Source organism: Medicago truncatula, chromosome 5 (assembly GCF_003473485.1).
Source record: "Medicago truncatula cultivar Jemalong A17 chromosome 5, MtrunA17r5.0-ANR, whole genome shotgun sequence".
Taxonomy (NCBI): domain Eukaryota; kingdom Viridiplantae; phylum Streptophyta; class Magnoliopsida; order Fabales; family Fabaceae; genus Medicago; species Medicago truncatula.
Genome location: NC_053046.1, coordinates 6,839,712 through 6,858,511, shown reverse-complemented (window position 1 = coordinate 6,858,511; position 18,800 = coordinate 6,839,712). Strand labels below are relative to the sequence as shown.

Here is an 18,800-nt window from a genome sequence, read left to right as displayed (position 1 = left end):
GATATAGAGTTCATATTCTGCAATCTCAAACTTACTGAACAACTAATTTGATTCCTCCTTCAAAAACTAATTTGATTCCTAGTATTTGTACGTTTAAATAATGAATAATATTTTGTATGTTTACATTTTTCTTGAGCAGTAGAGCAATTATCCTTTAAACTTGATATAATTCGTTATTATCAAACGGGTTCATATAACTACTTAAGAAGTTAACCTAGAAACATATATAACAACAAAAGTGTCTTCTAACTTCTTATCACATTTTTTATAACCATGTTATTGGTGTGAAATATCCATCGACTTTGTTGTTGTTGTTGGCTAAATAGAAGACATAATCAATTTATCCATCGACTTTGTCTTCTTGTAAGTGCTATTCTATCCAACAAGAAGATAGAAATGCTAATGATAAAACAACATTTGGTACAAGAATGAACAAAAAATAATAAAAATGAAGTGTCATCTCAACTATTCTTCCCTCAATGCCACCCATGTCTCTTCAAAAACTATGGGTGTGTGTGCTCCCCATTGTACGTTACGATGACCACCGTTGGATCATCTCGTGCACGATCCTCGTATTTCTTCGCTGGGCAATTCACCGTGCTACACTCGGAATAATCTCTGAGTAAAACAAAGAAGAAATCAACTTTTGGAAACAAGTTCTAAACAAAAAGTTAAAACATAACTAACGGTCAAGATTGAATAAACCACCAGATTAATCTCTCCTTTATAGAACACTTTCAAATAAATCCATGAAATTACAAGTATTTCAAAAATTATTTTCTATTCTATTAAATTCTCAAGTTAATCCTTTTATTTGACTATTTGCTTACAGTTAAATATCTATATTTTTATTTTAACAATTTTATATGAATTTGATTCCAAAATTTGGAAGCCCAAAACCAATTTCCATTGCACTTTGACCGTGATTTGGCTGAAGCTGGAAAACATTGCTTCTACCCAGACGTGATTAAGTTTCAAGGCCATACCAAACACACACCAAGTAAAGTATTTTTTTAGGGACTTGCATCCCAGAAAGTTAAGGACTAATTGGTTAGTTAGATGAAGTTTGTAAAATACATAGATACCTTATTGAGCCCTTGATCTGTTTACGATCGTATTTCAACCACGTGTAGCTGTCTGGCATTAATTTGGAAGGAGTTTTCTTCACCTTCTTTTTCCAGTAAATTCTCTTGTTAATTGCTTCTTCAGTGTAACGAATCGGAGCAACATTCTGCAATCTGAAAACCAAAGAAAAAAAAAAAAGAATAGTTGGGATTATGGTAGATATAATCAAAGATTGAATTTTGAGGGTGAAAATGGAAGAACCTTGTAGATCGACGAGATGGTTTGAGAGAAACAGGGGATTTGGGCTTCTTGGATGCGGTTGGACGTGAAGGTGGATTAGGTTTGAGGGAGAGCGAAATGTCGAAAAGACCCAATTTTCCCATTCTTTCACGATTTTCTCGGATTCTTTCTTCTCTTGAGAGCTCGTATTCAGACTTTTTGTTTTTGTGATCTTTCATCGGGATTTCAATTTCAGATTGAGGAGGATTCTCAACAATTTCTCTGCGACTTCGCTTTCGCAGAGTAGGCATTGTTAATGTTGTAGCGGCAGCTTTACTTTGAACTGGAGTGTGAATCACTTGACCATTTGAGTGACTTCAAAAGTTTAATGAGATTATTGGGTGATTATAAAAGCAGTTTAAAAATTAACTACCGTTAACTATTTTTTTATCAAACATTTTTTCTAGAAAAAACTACCCAACTTGATTTTTCAACAAATTTATATTTAAACTGAATCTATACCCCAAGTTATAAGTAAATTTGAAAATTAATTTTCTTTTAATTGATTTTTTTCTTCAAAAGTCACTTAAAATATCGGACAATATAATTAAATCAAGTTTAAATAACATTTCTCAACAATGTTGAGGTCAGACTAAATTATCATCATAATGAATCAAATTTTTTTTTTTTAAGGAATAATGAATCAATATTTCAATCTTAGCTGTAGCTGAATATGTATCCGCATTTAAGCTCGCTCTTCCCTACAATGTTATTACTATAATATTTCATAATATTATAGGATTTCTCTTCCTCTCAATAAAATATCAGATTTGTTTTATGAAAATTAGACGTATATATGGAATAATAACATGAGAGTTTCCATCAAAAAGAAGAAAATAGGGAAGTTTGTGGGTTTGACTTGAATTGCTTTAATACAAAAATCTACTCACTGATTCAAAATACATGTTAAATTTTTACGACGTGTATTATTCACATAACTTAAAAGCATTAGCTCAAGACACAAAGTATGTTAATTTGGTTGAGAACTGAGAAATATTCTCCTTTTTGTAGCACCTTGTAAGTTAGTTTGTAGCCAAATTCAGCTAATAGAAATGTGCTGAGAGATGAAAGTTGTGCAAGAACTAAGAAGATTTATGAACTTGTCTAGAGCGGCCAATTCGACATTAGGAAAATCGAATTTATATTAAGTGAAAAATCATGGAAAACTACCCTTAACCTCTAAAACTTCATTCTCTTTACATACGTTTTTTTTTTGTGGAAAGGATTCCTTTATATACATTTGTTTTTTAATTCCACCTCTAAAGAATAGGCTTAGCTTCTGTAACCCATATAGCATGCATTTTGTACCTCACTGTCATCATTTTCTGTTCTAATCATATTTCCTTTAAGCCTGTGCAATTCAGCCTGCACCTGATCAACCTTAGGGTGTGATTGATCTCCAGAAGAGAACACATGAATGTCATTCTTGGCCTCAATCCAACTTAACCCAGGTTCTTTTTCCATTATCAATCCCTTCATATTTCTTCTTATTTCAGCAACTTCATCCCATCTCCCTGCAGCAGCATAAAGATTAGAAAGCAAAATAAGTGTTGGACCATCTTCTGCATTGAATCTCAAAACTTCTTCTGCCGCACGAACTCCCACTTTCAAATTTTTATTTATAACACAGGCACTTAGCAAAGTTCTCCATAATTCAACATTGTCCTCAACATAAGGTGATTTGTTGATGATTTCTTCTGCTTCTTCCAATAATGCCGCACGACTCAACAAAGTTACCATGCAAGAGTAGTGCTTAGGCCCAGGAACCAAACCAATGCTGCTCATATAATTCCATAGTAACTTTCCTTGCTCAACCAATCTACTGTGGCTGCATGCAGACAATAAAGACAAGAAAGTCACTTGATCTGGAACTAGACCTTGTTTAATGATCTCCTCAAAGAGTTTCAATGCGTCATCCACCATTCCATGGTGACTAAATCCTCCAAGCATTGAGTTCCAACACTTCAAATCTGGGTGGGAAACTTGAGAAAATACCAAATAAGCAGCTTCAAGGTTACCGTTTTTGGCATACATATCGATTAGACTTCCAGAAACAGACATTTCAACATCATAACCCAATTTGTAAGCATAACAATGAATTATTTCACCTTGTCTTAAAATTGCAAGGTAAGCACAAACACTCAAAACTCCACTGAGAACGTAGTCATCAATCTCATGAACTTCATGATGCATTTCAGAAAAGCATCTAATTGCACCCATTCCATCAGCCATTTTGGAATAACCAGTTATCATTTCAGTCCAGAGAATAGCATCCTTTCCTGGGATTGAACAAAATACACGCAGAGCAGCTTCAGTTTCTTGATTTTTGAAATACATCGATACTAGAGTGCTTCCCACAAACACGCTTCTTACAAATCCTGCTTTAATAACCTGACCATGAAGAGGTTTTCCATAACTGAAACACGGGAATGCACCGGTTGCAGATATAATCCCAGCATATGTATAGTCATCTGGTTTAGGGAAGCACAGTGCCTTCAACTGGACAAACAAATTCATCGCCTTCTCTCCATCCTCATTCTCAAAATACCCAGAAATCATAGAATTCCAAGAAACTAAATCCCACTTTTCCATTCTACTAAAAATCATATACGCCGTTTGTGTATCACCAGCATTGCAGTACATGTCAACAAGTGCATTCTGCAGATGTAAATCCGGCGACACATTCCCGACAATTACACGTGCATGAATCAATCTCCCAGAAAAATAATCTTTCAGACGACTACATGCACTCAAAATCATACAAAATGTGTATACGGTTGGTGTAAAACCAACCCACATCATTTCAATAAATAGATAAACACCTTTCTCAATCTTATCATTCTTCAAATATCCTAAAATCAAAGAATTCCAAGCAACATTATCTCTTTCATTCATATCACAAAAAACCGATTCAGCCGAACTCAAATCCATACAACTCGAGTACATATTAAGCAAACTAGTTTGCACACAAATATCATTCAAAAAACCAAATTTCAAACTCTTAGCATGAAGTAACAACCCAATCAACAAATCTCCATGCAATGAAGCTGCTTGCAGTAAGCTAGTAATCGTCATGTTTGAAGGCCTAAGACCCATATTTTCCATCTGGGTATACAAGTTAAAGGCGTAAACGCAATGTTGTTCCGATACACGAGAATATGCTGCAAGAAGTGCATTATAAGAAACATGAGTTCTTTGAGGCATTTTATCGAACACTTGGTGAGCATCTTCGAGTGAACCACAACGTGAATACATTGAGATGATGTTGTTGTATAAAAACGCAGATTTGGAGCCAGAGGCGTTGGTGGTGGTTAAGAGAAGGGCATGGAGTTGACGCGCTTCTTGTAGTGAGGTTGTGATTCTGCATTTTTTGAGCAGAAGAGTATCTGTTATTACAGAGAAACATAGCTTGTTCATGAAACACTTGCATACGCACGCATGCCTCAACTAACGCCTTGTCAGGGATACTAGGTTGCGGCTCTTTGTTAAGAACAATGGGACAATTATTTATGGAGTAAATAGTCAATTTACACCCTGAAATTGTAAGTTTAATCAATTACCCCTCTGAAATTAACAAAACTTCAATTATCCCCTGAAATTTCACAACGTTACCTCCGTCAAATTTTTCTGTTAGAGAACATGACGTTTTGCAAATACCCCCCCTGAAGTTTTGCACTTATGTGCAAAATGTCCCCCAAACTTAAAAATTTATATTATTTTTTTCTTAAAAACAAACAATTAATAGTTAAATATTAAAACTAACTATTAATTTTGGAATTTGGGAAAACTATATGCATATATACATCAAAATAGGCTCCAAAATGGGAAAAAATATGTATTTTTTAAAGTAACAATAATGGGATGATTTGTGGATTAATATTGGGGGTTGTGTAGTTTAAATGGTTTGAGCAAATTGTTGAAGGAGTTGGAGGAGTTAAAAGACTAAGATGGTGAAAGAGAAAATATAAATTTAAATCTGATTATTAATTTGTTTATAAACCTCTAAAAATAATAATTTGTCTATTAGAAATAACCATTATTGTCACTTTAAAAATACACATTTTTCCCTATTTTGATGTATATATGTATGTAGTTTTTCCAAACTCCAAAATTAATAGTTAGCTATAATATAAAACTATTAATTGTTTGTTTTTAAGAAAAAAAAAATATAAATTTTTAAGTTTGGGGGGCATTTTGCACATAAGTGCAAAACTTCAGGGGGTGTATTTGCAAAACGTCATGTTCACTAACAGAAAAGTTTGACGGAGGGGGTAAATTGACTAACGTTGTGAAATTTCAGGGGGGTAATTGAAGTTTTGTTAATTTCAGGGGGGTAATTGATGAAACTTACAATTTCAGGAGGGAAATTGACTATTTACTCATTATTTATGGGTTAATTAAGTAAATAGTCCTTTCAAATTATGAGATTTTCGTTTTTAATCCTTACAAAATAAAAGGAAATGATATTTATTTTTTTGAAGAAGCTAAACTAATCCACCTAAATTGGCACGAGAGATAATCGAACCTTAGACCTCGAGGAGGAACACACTCCCAAATTCCAAGTCAATACCACCTGGCCAACCCAAGTGGGTTAAAGGGAAATGATATTTCTAGCAAGAAATATCCTCGCGAATTCATAGAAAAATGTTTTTATTGTCCAATAACCCATGTATTCCGGCCCAGAGCCACCGTAATTCCATTTTCTTCTATTATAATGTGATATTTGTTTGTAGAGACTAAAAGCAAAATCATAAATATTTATAGGGATTATCTACTTATCAACCGAACACAATAATGTATGCAATACTCCTAGACTCGACCGTATATGCACGTGGTACCAAACCTATGCATGTGGTACCAAACCTAAAATATATTAAAATGTAGTTCATATTTAATTAATAAGGGAGGAAGTTGTAATTCAAACATCTTATAGGAGAGGGGGTATAAATTTTTCTTTTTGGGAGGAGAGTGTATATTTAAACATAAAAGGAGAGAAGTGTGTGTAATTCAAGCATCTTTGAAGGAATGAGAGTGTAATTTACTTTTATATATAACATGATGGCTCAAGAACTATATTTGTCAAGTAAAATAATTCTCAATTTTATTAGTTCATACAATGAATAAAAATGAGTCTCTTAGGTGCTACAAAAAAATGAGTCTCTTAGGAAAACATTATTCAATTTACTACAACATACTAGTTAAATTTCGGTTCAAATGTATCCCCTAAATATCATTGACTTGAGCATGCATATTTATCAGCAATCTCAAGTAGAGATAAACAAAGTTCTTGAGTTTTAGAAAGCATAGCCATATGATCTGCTCCATTAATCACTTTGACCACATCAATCCCAGCATTTTGGATCATCCATTGTTCATACTCCACTGGAATGGCCAAGTCATCATTTGCAACAATACAAGCACGTGGAACCGACCCATATCCCTCCTTGGATAAATTTTTTGCTTCAGATAAATCCTCAAGAAAAAGTGATCCTGTCCTTATTAAAATCTTCATCAATTCCAAATCCTGCATACTCCACAATGGGGCACCGTCACAATAGTACCATCTTATGATTTTTGGGACAAAAACAAGAATTCTTGTTCGTTATAAACTACACGACAATTTTTTGTCCAGAATATAAACAATAAAAAAATACTAAAAAACATTTTTTACTCTTGAACGTAAAAAATATTACCAATACAATTATATCTTGTTTCATATTATTTTGTCTCCACAATCGTACACTAAAATATGTTTGTAATTTCGATATATTTTAGACTTTAATGACAGGGCCTTGCATATTTAGGGGACAAAATTACTTGCTATTTACTCTATGTAAAAACTGCACATATAGATGCCACAATTAAGTACCTCAATGGAGCAGAGTTGAAAGAACTTAGTAGACAAGAACTTTGAGCCAGGTAGCAACAGCATTTTGTTTCCACCAAATGAAAACTCAGTGTCTAACCATCCAGTAACCGGGTATCTCTCAATATACTATCCATATCACAAAATGATCCAAGTCAGATCAGGTAAATTTAACATACATAAACATTTGTACAAAGAAATATAAATCTAAGGGTTAAATAAATAAATAGTCCCTCTAGTGTAATACCCAATGTAGAGCAGGGATTAATTTCATAGATGAAAAATTTTAGAGGGACCAAAAATCTAAGGAATATTCTAGGAGGACTAAAATCAAATGTTTGTATATTTAAAGAGACTATTTATTTATTTAACCCTAAATCTAATTTATCATGGTTTTAATGAGAAATCTAATTTTCTATTCACTCTCATGACACTATAGCTCAAATTTTTGTCTCCACAATCACAGTGTGACTGTGATTTGTGTTGAGAAGCATGATAGATATCAACAAAAAAAAAGAGAAAAGTTGACTATAATGAGCTATGTTTTATATAGAGATTATAACTAAACTAATAAATATTAACCAACTTAAAGCAAAGATCATCAGTCAATATGTCCGAGTGGTTAAGGAGACAGACTTGAAATCTGTTGGGCTTCGCCCGCGCAGGTTCGAACCCTGCTGTTGACGTATTTTTTAATTTAAAAAACTAAATACATTTATATATTTATTCAATCAATTTTTTGGGACAAAAATATTCTCATCATATCCTAGTTTACATTTACATTTGATGGTAAAAATCTGTGATTTAGTTATGGTAAAGATCTAGATCAATTACATACTTATTTCCACCAAGAAAATTAACAATATTCTAATCTATTAGCTTAGACAAATTAATTGACAATAATTCTATCTAATATTTAAGTACTACTATATAAAAAGAATAAATTATCACCTGTTCTAGAACATATGATGGTTTGTGTTGTGTATCAGGAATAAAAGCAGCTAAGAAAATTCCAACTTCAATTTTTTCAGGAAATTTTTCCATTGCAAGAGCTATACTCATTCCTCCAAAGCTATGTCCAACAAGAACCACTTTTTCATTTGGATCAAGTGAGGTTAAGAACTCTAACAAAGGCTTAGCATACTCAGCAAAAGTATGAACATCTTCAATTTTGTGTGTGTTGATGCCACAAGCTGCAAGGTCAAATGTTGTGACTTTGTGACCTACAGATTCTAACTGTGGTTTAAGCTTGTACCAACTCCAAGCTCCAACGCTAACACCATGTACTAGAACAAAATGCTTCTGTTTTTGGTTCATTTTCAATTCAGACATTATTATGGTTTTCTTCTATGCAACTTTTGGTACTTCTTTGCTAAATATAGAAAGATGTGAAATCCAAAACGAGTTTGGTAGGTCTGAGCTATCTGTTTCAGCCAATCATTGAAGACTAATCAATCGTTTATCGTTATCTTTCATTGAATAAAATTTCAAGTCAAACAAGTTGGCTCAATATATAGTTCCCATTTGGTAATTTCTACACAATGCTGAAATTGTATCCACGTTAAGTTTTTGAATATTCTGTCAAAATGTCTACGGTACCATTAATTGGGGTGGTTGAGACAATAATGTTTTGGTCGTATGAATAACAACCCCATTGTATAAGTTTCGATCATCCTATTTCTAGATCAGTGAGAAACACAACATTAAGTGAGCGCTGGACAAAAAAGTTGGTTCCGCCCGAAACCGTGGAATCCGGCCCAAGGCAAACCGAAACGGACGGGTTTAACGGGTCAAGCCGGTTTAGTAATCCGGTTTCCGGTGGTTTGTTACGGATCGGTTCGGTGCAGGTTTTATGGCCCAACGGTACCAAACACCGACCGATCCAAGTCCACAGTCCAGAGTCCACTAGCAAGCAAGTAGCAGCCCAGCCCAACCCAACACAACACAATCACACTAAAAAAAAAAAATTAAAATCAGAACGAACGACGTCGTTTTAGCTTTCCCACTGATATACACACGTTTTCATTCTTTTTCTCACTCATTTGAGAAAACCCTAGTTTCATGAGTCTTAAGCTGCGCCGTTTTTACTCACCATCGCCATCCTTGCCACTGTTCCGCTCATCAATCGCCGTAACACGCCGTTTCCATTGAGATCCGTCTTCACTCCGGCGAAGATTCACCTTCACCGTATTTGTACGTCCTGTTTCTTAACGTTCTGTTTTTTTTTCTTTTCTTTTTTCATTTTGATTTTTTCGTAACTTTGTTTTCCACTCTTTTTTTCTGATCTAGGTTTATCTTCTCACTCCATTTGCTTCTATCATTCAAGTTCGTTTTGAAAAGATGAAGTTAATCACCGATTGATCAAAGGTAAAAGTTAGGGTTTTGATTGTCTTTCTTCGATTTAAGGCTTTTTAGAAGCAATATTGTTATTTCTTGGACTATATTCTGGTTTCGATTGCACTGATGAAAGAAGTAAACAATATTTTGAACTAATTCTGGTATTCAAAAGGGTATTTTTTATTTTTGTTAACAGTCTATGATGAACAGAACACATCTACTCATTATTTAATATTTACTATTGTTTAATTAGATTGTTTGTTATTTCTTATCTTAACACATTTTTTTCAATGTTTTTATTTCTATTTCAGCTTAGTACTTGTAGATAAGGAGGAAGTTGATTTTATCACTGATTGACAAAAAGGTAAAAATTGCTAAGCTAGAGTGTTTAGATTTTATATTGTTAAATGATTTCATTATATTTAAGTGATGAAAGCAAAATTCTAACTTATGTTTTTTATGTTATTGGAGGCTTAGTTAGTTTGTAACTTGAAAGATGGATCAAGGGCATCATAGCAATCAAGGAGATGGCCAAGGAATTGGTACGTTTTTTCTATTCTCTCTGATTTTCAGTAAGAAGAAATGGGGTAGTTGAATCATTGTGTAGTGGAAGAAATACTTGATTTTTTTAGTAAAGAAGAAAACTCTTTTTTATCTTTCAGTTTCACTACTTCTGAGTTTAAAACAACAACTTTGCCTAATCAATCAATCAATAAACATTCTGTTATGTGTATATTGTTTATAAACATTCAGCTCCATATATGTATGATGTTAATACACAAAATAGATCAATACTAATCTATTCTAAGTTAATGCTTTTTCTAAAAAATAATGAGTACAACTTGCCTCTTTTTGGTTTGAATCTCATTTACAAGTTCTTGAATTTATATAAATTATCATTAATTTTTTTATTTTTTTATTGTATGTATAAAGTTGAGCCTTTGGAGGAAATAAACGAAGTTGCACCTATGGAAGGGGTGACTGGAGATGCAACAATGGAGGAGGTTAATGGAGCTGCAGCTGTGAATGTGTTAAATGGAGCTGGTGTCAATTGTAAGTTTTCACATGCTTATCTGCCTGAGTTGAGTTTTATTTATGTATGTCTGGTGATATATCTATCTGCCTAAGTGTTGCTTATCTGCGTTTTGAGATCTGTTCCCATGCTTATCTGCTTGAGTTTAGTTTTGTATATGTATGTCTGATAATATATCTATCTGCCTAAGCTTTGCTTATATGGGTTGAGTCCTGTTCACATGCTTATATCCTTATTTGTTAGATAATTTGATGCATAAAAACATTGTTAAATTTGATGCATAATGTTCTGTTAGATAAAATTGTTAAATTTGTGCATACTCTTCTGCTAGAAAATGCTTTGTAATGTGAATTATTTAGTTAATTACATATCTAAAATACTTGACTAATATTTTTCAGCTGCTGAAACTCAACAACCAGCTGCTTTACCTATTAATGGTCCACTTCCCCCCTTCCTACTAGGGGTAGAAGACCTAATGCTAATGGTAATAGGAGAACCTCTCCTGTTTGGTTAGATTTTAACCCTTTACCCAATGAACCAGAACCTATAGCAGTTTGTAAACATTGCCATAAACGATATCGCTGTCATTCTAAAGCACATGGGACATCTAGCATGTTAGCACACACTAAAATTTGTCTTCAAAAACCCTCTAACATGTTAAAAGACACTAGGCAATCAAACCTTGTAAGTGGAAAGGGTGGTTTGCTAGTTGCTGCAAACCAAAGGTACAATGCAATAGAGTGTAGGAAAGCTTTAACAAACTTTGTCATCCTTGATGAACATGCCTTTAGGGTTGTAGAAGGTGAGGGATTTAAGCAACTTTGTAAACAATTGCAACCTCTTATGACCCCCCCTTCAAGGAGGACAATTGCTAGAGATTGTTTCCAACTTTTTCTAGATGAAAAATTGAAACTTAAGGCATTTTTTAAGTCTGATTGTAGAAGTGTAGCGTTAACTACAGACTGCTGGTCTTCCCAACAAAACCTTAGTTTCATAACCATCACTGCACACTTCATTGATAGGTGTTGGAACTACCAAAAGAGAATCATTAGTTTCGCCCCAATACCAAATCACAAAGGACTAACCATTGGCAAGAAGGTTGAGGAGGTTTTGAAAGAGTGGGGTATAAGAAATGTGTCCACGATCACCGTTGACAACGCTTCCTCTAATGATGTGGCTGTTAGTTATTTGAAACAAAGACTTAAGATCAAGAATGGGTTGTTGGGTGAAGGAGATCACTTCCATATGAGGTGTGTTGCCCATATATTGAACTTAGTAGTCATGGACGGGTTGAAAGATCAAGATTTGTCTATTTCTAGCATCCGCAATGCGGTTAGGTTTGTGAGGTCTTCACCTCAAAGAGCTTTGAAATTTAAAGAATGCATTGATATGTCAAGGATAACATGTAAAAAACATGTTTGTCTTGATGTTTCCACTAGGTGGAATTCACTTTTCATGATGTTGGATACCGCTGAAAAATTCCAACCCGCTTTTGAGAAGTTAGTGCATGAAGATTCTAGCTATGTTGAGTGGTTTAAAGAGGCTGGCCTTCCTACTCCTAATGATTGGGAAAAGGCTAGAGCCTTTGTTAGCTTTTTAAAGATTTTCTATGATGCTACAAAGGTGTTTTCATCTTCCCAACAAGTGTCTATACACACAGCCTTTCACAGCTTAGCTTCTATTTTGTGTGAGCTTCAAAAGGCATGTATGGACTTGAATACAATTGTGGCTGATATGGGAGTAGAAATGAAGGCCAAGTACGACAAGTATTGGGGTAATGTTGTAAAAATGAACCAATTCTTATACTTTGGAGTAATATTTGATCCTAGGTATAAGTTTGGGTACATTGAGTGGTCTTTTAATGATTTGTATGGTGCTGGTAGTGATATAGCAAAAGAAAGGGCTGGGAGTGTGAGTGATAATTTATTCAAGTTGTACAATCTTTACAAATCTGAACATGAATCCTTTGTTGGCCCTTCGGGCAGCAACAATTCCTCTGTTGAACAACCTGCTGTTCCAAAAATTCCATCCCTAAATACAAGGGCAGATGCCTACAAAAAACACTTGAAAACCAAAGAAACCATTGTTCCACAAAATGACCTTGAGAGATACTTGAGTGACCCTCCAGAAAACGATGATCCAAGCTTTGACATTCTTACTTGGTGGAAGAAAAACTGTGTTCGTTACCCTGTTTTGGCAACAATGGTTAGAGATGTGTTGGCCACACCAGTATCATCAGTTGCTTCGGAGAGCGCATTTAGCACCGGAGGAAGGATTTTAGACACATATAGGAGCTCATTGAGTCCGGAAATGGCGGAAGCTTTGATTTGTACTCAGAATTGGCTGAAACCATCTTTTGTCGACTTCAAAGATCTAAATTTGAGTGAAGAGTATGAGTTGTTGGAAAATGTTGTGGCAGGTAAATTATTATTTTGTCAATAAATTCGTATTTTTATTATGCGTATTTGATATTGCTTAATTATTTGACTTGTTTCTCATATATTGTTTGCCATGCATTTTAGAAATTGGACAAGTCTTGAGTGGAGTACATGTTGGCCCTGCTAGTCCTGCTGCTGGTGTTGGACCAGCAACTGGGGTCTAATTCCATTTAATGGTAAAAAAACATTAATTTTTTACTATTTTATATATTATGTACTGCATATGTATATATATTTATTTAGTGTAATTTTATGTACTGCAGGAGTGACTTTTTTTTGGGATATTTTGAAGTCAAATGTGACTTGTACTACACAGCACATGCCTACGATTTTTGATAACGAAGTCGATGTGGAACCTGGTAGTTTTGCTTGGCTCCATGGTGTTGGCTTTGCTTGTTAAACTGGTTTACGCTTACATATTGGTATGTCCATGGCTAACTGATATGTCATAAATTTGATGCATACTGACATTGTTATATTTGATATATTATGTTATCTTATTAGATTTGGTGCATTTTGACGTTGTCAAATTTGATATGTACTTCTCTGTTAGATAATTTGATGCATAAAACATTGTTAAATTTGATGCATAATGTTCTGTTAGATAAAATGATGCATATTGACATTGTTAAATTTGATATATACGGTTATGTTATTGAGTTTACTTATGTTATTGAGTTTACTTTGTTCATTTAAATTGAGCTTCATCTACATGGTTATTGTTAGGATTAATATGTGAATTGAAGCTATCACCTAATGGTGTGCATTAGAGACACATGATGTGCATCAAAGCACATTGATTGGCCACGTAGAAGAGGTGCATCAGCTATCATCCAATGCTTGTTTACATATCATTGAAATCCATTCTGATTGTGCAAAAAGCAGGTTGGTGTTTTTCCGTTTGTTCTATTTTATTTTATTTTTCAAATTTATTTTGATGCTTAATAAAAAGCTTTACTTTTTTTCTTTCTTTCTTTTTTCAGACCTTACTGCAGAGTTACACCATGTTGAGCATCAGCATACTGCAGTTTTCATATTCAACATTGAAGATGACTAATTATTTTAATCTTACATTTGGATGACTGTACTATAATACACTTAATACTTGTGACTTAGTTTAAATACATGTTGGCTATGCTGTGCTAGTTTGTAATGTGCTAATGTGCTTTGAATTGATGCAAGCATATTACAATAGTATTAATGGCCTGTACCCCAAAGCAGTGTTCTATAATTATTAAGGAATGGCCTTAAATAAATGTTTGGTGAATTACATGAATTTTATGTTGAACTTTACTCTTATTTTAGGATATGATTAGCCTTGAAATATAGGTGAATAAGAACTGAAGTCAGGCACAAACTAGAAAAACTACAGGGCAAATACTTGAATTTGTGTTTTCAGTTTAGTGTAAACCGACGGTACCCACCCGATCTTCCGCCTTATCCGATTAAACCGAAACCGACTAAACCGATACATAAATTGGTCGGAAATGGGCCTTGGGATTGAAACCGTGGGCTTATTCGGTTTTAGGTTTTCAGACCGACTTTCGACCGAAACCGACCGACGTCCAGCCCTATTAAGTGTATGTATGTACTTGTTGAGAGAGTGAGAAAAAAAATACCGAAAGAAAAAATAGTTTTTTATGTGGAATTTTTTCTAGTTTGTGTTGTTATTCTCCTATTTTTATAAAAGATAGTGTAATTATACTCCTTTATATTTAGAGAGGAGGTCTTGTAATTTCTTCCAGTTTTCCACTCGAGTATATCTTATCTGTTAAGTATTCCCCCTTATCTGTTAAAGATTTCCATGTAAATATATCTCCCACTTAAAACTATTTTTGTGAGCTTCCAAAAGAAAATATGGTCCTCCAATTTATTGATATCACATGCTAAGAAAATGTGATATCAATTATCTCAATTCTCAACCAATATATTTTTTTTCACTCTGAAAAAGTCATATATTTTCCAGGAGTCTTTAAGGAAAACATCATTCGATTAACATTACATATATATACTAGCATATATATTCACCAGAAGATAGTGAATCCCCTTATAACATTTCAATTAGGTTTCTTCAAAAAAACATTTCAATGAGCAATTCCTGTGTCAACAAAGGGATTTGAGCACATTATTATTTGGACCACTAAAAAAATGCACATCATATAATTATTAGTAAATAGACAATTACCCCCTGAAATCGTAAGTTTTGTCAATTACCTCCCTAACATTAACAAAACTTCAATTACCCCCCTGAAATTTCACATCGTTAATCAATTTACCCCCTCTGTCAAATTCTTCTGTTAGTCAACATGATGTTTTGAAAATACCCCTTGAAGTTTTGCACTTATGTGCAAAATGCCCCTCGAATTTAAAAATTTATATATTTTTTATTATCCTTAACTCAAAAGATATTAAAGGCAAACAATTAACAATTAACTTTAATACTTTAAACTTTATAATATTACAATTCAATATAAATATTACAATCCAATATTACAATTAACATTTGGATACTTTATTACAACACTCTACATTGTTCAAGCCTAAGCAGCAAGTTTCAAACTTGTGTTTTTGATGAGACTGCTATGGATATTAACTCAGTAATGTCTCAAAAAAAATCTATGATTGAAGAAGAAGATGGTCCACAAAGCACTAATGTAATGGACTAAGCAATGATTCAGCTTCAGCTTCTGCCATTAAAATTCTCCTACTCTATGCAGAAAAGGGCGAACTTGAAGAAGAGTCTTTGATTAATTTCAAAGGCAATGATGAATATTACAACAACCTCATGCAAGGTAGTGAATCAATAGGGATTAAATGAAAAATCAGTAGCAATTTATTTGGCCTGGATATTGGTTTGAGAGAGAATGCGTCTTAAACAACTTAAATATTAAAGTTAACTGTTAATTGTTTGCCTTTAATATATTTTGAGTCAAGTATAATTTTTTTATTTTTTTTATAAATTTTTAAGTTCAATGGACATTTTGCACATAAGTGTAAAATTTCAGGGGTGGTATTTGCAAAAAGTCATGTTGACTAACAGAATAATTTGACGGAGGAGGTAAATTGATTAACGTTGTACAATTTCAGGGGTAATTGAAATTTTGTTAATGTCAGGGGATAATTGACGAAACTTATAATTTCAGGGAGGTAATTGCCTATTTACTCTATAATTATTTAAAAATTACACATCATTTAATAAGTTTAATTAATATGTTTTGTCAGTGTATAATTATTTTACACATGTATCCAATAATGTGATGTATATGTAAAATAATTATGCATTGACAAAGTATACTAATTAATTTTTTATTTTTTATGTGTTCAAAGATGTCTCCAAATCTTTGCGTTCACAAAAGAATTATTACCTCTGGTTCAAAATATAAAGAAAAGTTGAATCAACAAAAATTGATATGTTTGATATAAAATTTGATCTAAATATATCAATTTTCGTTGATCCAATTTTTTTTTATAATACAAGGGAAGTATTCCATATCAATTAATTATACTCTCTAAGAAAATTTCATTTTATGTATCTAGTCTATAATAATTAAAGATTAAATACATTAATTATTCAATATATCTAAAAAGTAAAATTTTACTTATAATAATGACTAAAGGGTGTATTTATTAACGATATCAAGGAGGGATAAGTAAAGGTCTTGAGGATTAGAAAGCATAGCCATGTGGTCTGCTCTGTCGACCACTTTCACCATATCAATCCCAGCATTTTGGATCATCCAATACTGATACTCCACTGGAATTGCTAAGTCATCATTAGCAACAATATAAGCACGTGGAACAGATTCATATCCTTCTTTGGAGAAATTTTCAGCCTCAGACAAATCTTCTATAAAGAGTGACGTTCTCCTTCCTAAAGCCAAAACCAATTCATAATCCTACAAAATTCCAACCAAGCAATTTCTTAAGCAATAATCAAGAACATGTGTTGTGTCTAGCTAAGTTTGTTGGAGATGAAGCTACAAGATTAGATGCCATAAAGATACCTCTCTGGGACTGAGTTGGAAGAACATTGTGGACAGTAGCTTGGGTCCAAAACTTATCAATGTTTTGTTTCCATCAAATGAAACCTCAGAGTCTAACCATCCCATACTTCGGTATCTTTCAATATACTATCCATAACACCCAAAGGTCAGGTAAATTAAAAATGAACATTAGGACTAATGAAATTCTGAAGCCTTAACAAAACTACGGTGTCATTATTCTAAAATGACAATTATTTTGAAACAGTGAAAAGATAGTAAAGAGACAATTATTTTAAGATGGTTGGAGTATCATCTATTAGTTTGGACAAAATAAATGACATTTATATTGCGAAATGTACATATAAATTAACTGACCATGATAAATTCTCACCAGTTGTAGGACATAAGATGGTTTGTGTTCGGTATCAGGAGTAAAAGCAGCTAAGAAAATTCCAACTAAAATTTTTGTAGGAAAATTTTCCATTGCAAGGGCTATACTCATTCCTCCAAAGCTATGTCCCACAAAAACTACTTTTTCATTTGGACCAAGTGAGGCCATGAAATCTAACAAAGGCTTAGAATACTCAACAAAAGTATCAACATCTTCAACTTCCTCAGTGTTGATGCCACTAGCTGCAAGATCAAGTGCTGTGACCTTGTGACCAGATGATTCTAAACGTGGCTTAAGCTTGTACCAATTCCAGGCACCCATGCCAGAACCATGTACCAGAACAAAATGCATTTGTTTTTGGTCCATATTTGCTTTTGACATGTTGGTATGTCTTTGTTGTTTATATAGCATATTTAGTTTTGCTTGTAGCATGCTCCTTTTCTATTAAGGTTTATGGTGTATATAATCAAGGAAAACGTCTAAATTGTAAATTAGTCTATTAAATGAAAATTGTTTTGTGTGACGGTTTTGTTTTAACGAAAGGTAGATTGCTAGAAAATCACTTTTACTACCAGTGTTCCAATCTATTATCGCTTGCCTTCCATTCCTTTTTTTTTTTTTTTTTTTTTTTTTAGGAAACCTTCCATTCCTTTATATTGTGGTTGATTTCACAAGTTATTTAAAAGTTTCACAACCTTCCTCTCTTACCGTTTTTTTAAGTATTGATAGTTGTATATTGGTTATAGCAATTGTGTCGTCCTTTTCATTACCATTGTTGCGAAGTAGATGTGAGTTTGAAGTTTCACATTGCTACATTTTAAAATTATGAGATAAACGCATTTTAAGGTCTGAAAATAATACAATCAGACGTGTGCAATTGCTTATAATTAACTCAATTTAGATGGTCCTCGAAACTCCATTCGTGAGCCAACAACTTAAAATGGTGTATATTTCAAAAACAAAGGGTACACCGTAACTTATTAGTCTATCAAATAAAAAAAATGGTGTAACTGATTTCTTTTAGTGATATGTTATTTGAACAATTATTTTTGAGATAATTTATGAGACAACTAAATGTATAGAAATAAATGTAAACATTGACATGGAAATCAAAACAATAGAAAAAAGTATAAGAGCACAATAAAAATACGAGGAAAATGTTCCAAAAGTGACAAAATACCTATCTATCTATCTCAAAAAAATGGAGAATAGTGTGCAATGTGAAATATACACCATGATAAATAACGGTTAAGTACTAAAACTGAACAACAAAAGCAATGAATGAATAAAATTGTGGATAAGTAATGAATTTATTATTTGAACATGCACTGGTTCCTAGCATACCAAATAATATTAATGGTGAAGATGATTGCTGCCAATGTTATATCTCGGAGCTGAGTGCTAGAAG

The 18,800-nt window shown here is 33.2% G+C and overlaps 4 protein-coding genes and 1 non-coding gene across 5 annotated transcripts; 1 reads left to right on the top strand and 4 right to left on the bottom strand.

Annotated features, from left to right (window-relative positions):
• Window positions 1–239: 239 nt before the first annotated feature.
• Window positions 240–1,670, bottom strand: LOC11425311 (probable WRKY transcription factor 65). The gene is made up of 3 exons (XM_003611787.4): window positions 1,327–1,670; window positions 1,086–1,238; window positions 240–618 (listed from the first exon to the last, which is right to left on the bottom strand). The coding sequence occupies exons 1-3, from the start codon at window positions 1,593–1,595 to the stop codon at window positions 504–506; spliced, it is 537 nt and encodes a 178-aa protein (XP_003611835.1). The 5' UTR covers window positions 1,596–1,670; the 3' UTR covers window positions 240–503.
• Window positions 1,671–2,415: 745 nt separating this feature from the next.
• Window positions 2,416–4,844, bottom strand: LOC11426309 (pentatricopeptide repeat-containing protein At3g50420). Its single transcript, XM_003611786.4, has one exon. It carries the CDS (start codon window positions 4,759–4,761, stop codon window positions 2,617–2,619), a length of 2,145 nt encoding a protein of 714 aa, XP_003611834.2. The 5' UTR covers window positions 4,762–4,844; the 3' UTR covers window positions 2,416–2,616.
• Window positions 4,845–6,400: 1,556 nt separating this feature from the next.
• Window positions 6,401–8,760, bottom strand: LOC25494542 (polyneuridine-aldehyde esterase). Its single transcript, XM_013598057.3, has 3 exons — window positions 8,162–8,760; window positions 7,214–7,339; window positions 6,401–6,868 (listed from the first exon to the last, which is right to left on the bottom strand). The coding sequence occupies exons 1-3, from the start codon at window positions 8,540–8,542 to the stop codon at window positions 6,575–6,577; spliced, it is 801 nt and encodes a 266-aa protein (XP_013453511.1). The 5' UTR covers window positions 8,543–8,760; the 3' UTR covers window positions 6,401–6,574.
• Window positions 7,815–7,896, top strand: TRNAS-UGA (transfer RNA serine (anticodon UGA)). The gene has a single exon. It is a non-coding gene; the product is annotated as a tRNA-Ser (tRNA).
• A 7,743-nt stretch (window positions 8,761–16,503) lies between the features above and the next one.
• LOC11416545 (polyneuridine-aldehyde esterase) lies at window positions 16,504–17,774 on the bottom strand. Its single transcript, XM_003611785.3, has 3 exons — window positions 17,393–17,774; window positions 17,023–17,148; window positions 16,504–16,914 (listed from the first exon to the last, which is right to left on the bottom strand). The coding sequence occupies exons 1-3, from the start codon at window positions 17,771–17,773 to the stop codon at window positions 16,630–16,632; spliced, it is 792 nt and encodes a 263-aa protein (XP_003611833.3). The 5' UTR covers window position 17,774; the 3' UTR covers window positions 16,504–16,629.
• Window positions 17,775–18,800: the final 1,026 nt, after the last annotated feature.